Genomic DNA, 5856 nt, shown 5'->3' on the forward strand with positions numbered 1-5856 from the left:
GTACCACTCGAAAACTTGTAACTAGAGAGGAAGTTCTACGCCTGAGTTTTCTCAATCTGCTTCTCCTCTACATTATCAAGCACTATGCTTCGGATTCTTGCTCTTGATCTTCACGTCTCCGACTGTTTGAATGAGTTGCGGAAAACGTAGCTTCAAGTAGTTGAACGGCAGCAGAAGCACCACACTCGTCGACGTACGGCTTTTGGTCTCCATTTGTACGGACTCGACGACGTATGCCAAACGCCCTGACATGGAAGTTGCAGGAAGGAGCTCTTTCTCAGCCAAGGACTACCACGACACACCACCTGTGCAAGCTTCAATCGAAGCGGTCCTAGGCATGTTTTCCAGTGAAGGGAGGGGCGGCCGCCACTCCTCACCCTCACGTAGTTTCGACTATGCTTGTAGGCCTCCGACGCCGGTGTTGTAATTGAAGAGCATGAGAAACAGAGGAGGGAGAAGGACAAATGAGGAGGGAGATAATATGAAAGAGGAGGTGGTTAAGAGACGCTGGCAACAAGAGATTCACATCGGCGTCAGTGAAGAAGACGCCGAAAAGTGATGGGCAGATATGTGGGTTCGTGTTCTTTTAATTTAATTTTACTTTCTAAATAACGTTGGGGCAAAATGAAGAATTTAATGGCAAAAATATTTAAGTTGGGTTTGAAGATAAGATAGTTGGATTTAAATAAAAATTTCCTTTTTTTTATTAAATTTGTTCTCCATTCTGAGTTGGACTACCTATTTCTTTTACCTTTTTTTATTCAACGAATTAAATAGAAATTTGAGGGAAGCTTTTTCTGTTTTTCTTTAATTTAGGTTTAATCAAGTTTGCTAGAATGTTTCATCTCAGCAGGTAAGTTCGAATATCCTTTTTGTAACTTAGTTAAATTTATTGTAATTATCTTGTTTGTAAAAAACATAAACTTAAAAAACAAAAAAACTAGAAAATCGAGGGGGTACTACTATTACAAAAGTTACAAAAGAAAGTGAATCTATTGGAATCCAATACCATTCTACTTTTTTATTTTTCTTTTGAGTCAAGCGATAGCGTTAATAAGTTAGATGTTAGATTAGCCACTGATCGAGTTCGAGCCCATACCGTTATATAAGAGCACAACATATTTCCACCATTGTAAAATATCATTCTATTCTTGACCAAAAATAAAATTACCATCTAACTCAAGCCACAACCGACCCAGATATGCATTGATTCTCTCACTAATTGGCTTTGATACCACTCAAATAGTAATATATATATATATATGAAACTGTTATTAGCACTCCAAATATTTCATTATATGTTTTATTTATAAAAAGTTTGGAGTACAAAATGCGATTTTTGGAGTATTAATAGCAATTATATATATATATGCCACTGAAAATGAAATCCAAATCCCAGTAAATAAATCAAACAAAAAGATGTATAATATAAGGAAGATTCAATTAACCCTGTAAATTTTCAATTTTCTTCCGGTACTACCGATATGAAAACAAGAGGGAGCAAACCATAAACATGATAAGTACACACTTGAGGTTAATCCACATATATAATCAAGACTACAGGGCTTCAAAATCTTTCCCCTTTTTTTCATGCAACGTACCTAATTAACAACTTCCCCCAACATCTACCCCCGCCCCCGCCCGCCCCGCTCCATGCCCCCTCTCTCTTCCCCCACGCCACACTACCCACCCCACCCCCCAAAACCCTATGCTTATATATTCATATGAGCAAAGCTCGCAAAGATGGTTCTGTGTTCGGGTCGACAACCCTACAAGGCGACCATGGTTTCGCCTTTGGCGGAGACTTGGTGTCCAGCGATGGAAGAACACTTGTCCTTCCTCTCATCAAGATTCATCAGTTGCTGCCGGCACTCTAGACTGCAGAAAGCTGTGTCACCTCTGCAAAAGAAAAAGAAATTATATATATAGTCACAGTTAATTAAATACGATTTCCTAATTTTGGCATATTTACTGCGTATCCTAGTAAAACAAGAAAAACAAATATCCGGGGAGATTATTAGATCAATACTAAAAATGGTAAAAAAGCAAGAAGTAAGAAATGTTCATGAAAAATAATTAATTTGACAGAAAAGTGAAAACAAATCCATAACCTTGTCTGGCATACAGTTGACATAACCCTCAATTTGTCCAAAAATTATTAACTGGATTTCGAGAATTAATTAATAGCATATTATCTAAAATATTTCTTTCTAAACTTCTAAGAGCAAATTAAGAGGAAAAACCGTTAGGTACAAAAAAGTTTCTCATAAAAGCAACCTCATGATTATTATGCGAGGAATTGAACATGAACTTATTTTCGTCAAACAAAATAGATAAAAATATCACTAGACCAATAAAGGTAAATTCGAAAAATTAATGGAGACAAAATATGTAGAAATATCACTAGAAAAATTACTAGTAAATTTCTAATGAAGAAGAAGAATACCTGTACATGTAAATATCGCGGCCGGGAATAAGACGGCGTTTGCAGAGACCACAAGCCTTCAAGAAGTGGGCAGTTTCTCCAAAATCAGCAGAACTTCTTCTGTGGTTTCCTGGCGATGCTGATGATGGTGAAGGCAACTTCATCATAAGCCGTTGATCCAACCCATCAAGCCCACCACCACCACCACCACCACTGCTCCATAAGGCCGGAGGCTGATAAGGGTTGTTGGGATCGGACGGTTGAGAATGAGGTGCCCCAGTACTAATGGTGTTCAGATCGAAGGTGATTTCTGACATGCTTGTGGTCCTCTTCATTGGAGGCCTTGGTCTCTTCCCCAACAACATTTTTCTCCTCTCTGCTTATACTACTAACAACCTGAAAAGGCTACAAACTGCTATTCTCTCTAAATCTCTGGAGAGAGAGAGAGAGAGAGAGGCAAAGAGTGAGAGGGGGTGAAGCGAAGGTGGGGAAGATAAAGAAGAGCCAGAAACTGTGGAGCAAATCTGGACCGTTGGTTGTTGCAGTTCTTAATGGAGATTGAGGGTTGTGGAGTCTTGTGACCTGTGACTTGTGATTTGTAAGAGTGAGCTGTTTGCATGAAAGGAAAAATCCACGCCAGCACTTTAATTATTTTATTTTATTTGTTTAATTCAAAGGCAAATGGAGCTTTGGATGCTTTTTATTTATTTATTGGATAAAGTACATAAAACTACCTCAATTATTGGGATCACGACAATTTCATACCTTATTTTTTAAAATTGACAATGTTATACCACATCTTACGAATTTGTGACAATATCAGACCTCCATCAGTTTTTGCTGATGTGGCTTGATTTGAAAACCACTTTCTATTAAAAAATTATTAAAAACTAAAAAGAATATTTAATATTTTTTTAAAATAATAAATCAAATTAAAAAAAAAAAAAAAAAACCTTAGTTGTCGCTTCCCCCCTCTCTCTTCCCCATCTTCATCTTCTTCCTGCTTAAAAAAATTTTGATAGAAATTTGAAAAATTTGAAAACCTAACCCCCCAACCCCACCCGCCTCCCCCAGGAGAAGGAGGAAGAACCGAAATTCTCCCCATCTATGTCTCCTCCCCATCTTCATCTTCGTCCCTTTTTCCCTCTCCCTCTACAACAGCTCCACCGGCCGATGCCTCTGGAAATACGACGCGGCGCCTGAAATTCTCTCCTGCATCCGCCGTGACCCATTCAATTCGCGCCATTTCTGTGTCGTCGGGCTCAAAGGATTCTTGCTCTCTGTCACCATGTTAAGCGAGACAGAATCCAATGTCTTCATCAAGGAGCTTCAGATTCGGACCGACTCCACCGAGTTGCTAAACCTGGAGAGAGACTTGGCCGGTGGAGTCTCCGGGAACTCGTCGTCGGCCTCGGCGGCGTTCCCGATCTATGCCGTGAGGTTTGCATTCTCGCCATAGTGGCGTCACATTCTTTTCGTCTTGTTCCCGATATAGCTGGTGGTGTTCGATTTGCAGTGTGAGACGCCGCTTTTCTCCGCCACATTGTCTCGCGGCTGCGGCAAGTTTCTCGATGTGCTTCCGAATCCGAATCACGAGTTCCTCTACTGCGCTCATCTTGACGAGAAGCTCAGTACTTGGCGCCGAAAAGAGCGAGTCTTTTGAAATTCGATAGATTGTACCCTTTTCAATTTCCATTGATCAAATGTAGGATGTAGAATGTGAAATTGTATTGGAATCTATAGGAAATTTTTTTGTTTTGTTTTTTTATTCTTAATTTTTTAATATTTAATTATTTTTTAATCCAGCTGGATTAGTGAGTGGTCCCCGTCTCTTGCCACGTCAGCACTTAACAGAAAAGCTAACAGAAAAATTGACGGAAGTATGATACTGTCACAAATTCGTAAGATGCGGTATGACATTGTCAATTTTAAAAAATGAGATATGAAACTGTCGTGATCTCAATAATTGAGGTAGTTTTTTGTACTTTACCCTTATTTATTTTACCTTCTAAAGCTTGAAGTCACTTACAAAGAGTTTTACATGCTCTCCATTTGACACGGAGAACTTATGTTGATTATTGGGTGATTGGATGTTACCTTGTACAACATATCGATGGTGAACATATTTCAATGAGAGATGCAAATTATCTTAGAAAGTGCATTTTATATTTTTTTGGAGTTCACGGAAGATTTGAAGCAAAATCGAGTGAAATGATATTATAGGATTCATAGAGTTGATCTTATTTAGGGTTAGTTTGATTTTGCTGTGTTTTTTAAAAAAGAAAAAAAATTTATTTCTACTGTGTTGTGAGAATAAATAGTGGTAAAATAAAATTCTTCGTAATTTTTTTTTTTTTTAGTAAAAGTTCTTGAAATCAGAAATTTGATCAACTAGAGATAGATCTGATTCATATTCCTTACTTCTCGTAATCTTAAATTCTTAAATTATTTACTTTTTCCCATTCTTAATAAATAAACTTGGCATCTAAGTATAGAATGAATCTAGTGTTTGTCCTATAACTTAGCTCAGAATGATAGATAAATCGAGTTCTTGTTTGAGTGGTTACAGTGGGTTTAGCTCTTAGCTGTTTTTTTTTTTTGTTAATGTTTCTTTGTTTTTCTCTTGGCAGATTTTGGCTTCGTCCTCTCATTTGTATCATTTTGTTTCCACTTTTCTTTATTTAATAGGATGCGGGGAAAAAAGAGAGGGGGGGAGGGGGGGTGGGTGTTGGGGGAGGGGGTTGGGGTGGGCTTGTTCTATCAGAGAGTTATAGCCATTTCTATTTGCTTTGAGCGGAAAGGAAGACATGGGGGGGGGGGGGGGGGGGTTAGGGCGGCCTTGTTCTATCAGGGAGTTATAGCTCTTTGTAATTGCTTTGAGCGGGAAGGAAGCCTACTTGTAGTTAATGACTAATCTTAGGATCTTGGTTCAACGAGCAAATTTTATGTATAACTCAACTCATCTAATCCATTATCGTCCTTTCGAAGGAAAAAAAACGATGATTTAATTAAAAATGGATTGAGTAAAGGATAGAAAATATCTTAATGATCAGCTGATTTTCCTTCAAGTGCAAGTACATACAGTATACCTACATTACAAAAAGGTAACATAGGTTAGGACGCCTCTACTTATGATGTCATTTTCCTAGCCTGCACGCTCAGTTCAACTATTTGCGGGGGATTGGCTTTACTCCTGGTCTGCCCACTTGCTCCGTACAAACAATAGAAATATTCAAGTAGCTCCATAACATACTAGTTAAGTATTGATTGATGCTTCCTTTTATTTAGTCCACCCATGTCGTGGTTTTCAAGTATAAATTCATGCACCAATATTGAAGGAAGTTCCAATAAAATGAAACTGTGGTTAAAGCTAAGGAAATATGGGGTAAGAACAGCCAAAGTTTAAAATGCACGGTCCCGATCAAATACTT

At 38.2% G+C, this 5856-nt stretch overlaps 1 protein-coding gene across 1 annotated transcript; it reads right to left on the minus strand.

Annotated features, from left to right (window-relative positions):
- Positions 1-1422: 1422 nt before the first annotated feature.
- LOC103962220 (FCS-Like Zinc finger 6-like) lies at positions 1423-2987 on the minus strand. The gene is made up of 2 exons (XM_009374903.3): positions 2447-2987; positions 1423-1899 (listed from the first exon to the last, which is right to left on the minus strand). The coding sequence occupies exons 1-2, from the start codon at positions 2788-2790 to the stop codon at positions 1770-1772; spliced, it is 474 nt and encodes a 157-aa protein (XP_009373178.2). The 5' UTR covers positions 2791-2987; the 3' UTR covers positions 1423-1769.
- Positions 2988-5856: the final 2869 nt, after the last annotated feature.

Source organism: the organism of the source record quoted next, unplaced genomic scaffold (genome assembly GCF_019419815.1).
Source record: "Pyrus x bretschneideri cultivar Hongxiangsu unplaced genomic scaffold, Pyrus_bretschneideri_v1 Contig17, whole genome shotgun sequence".
NCBI classification, from domain to species: Eukaryota; Viridiplantae; Streptophyta; class Magnoliopsida; order Rosales; family Rosaceae; genus Pyrus; species Pyrus x bretschneideri.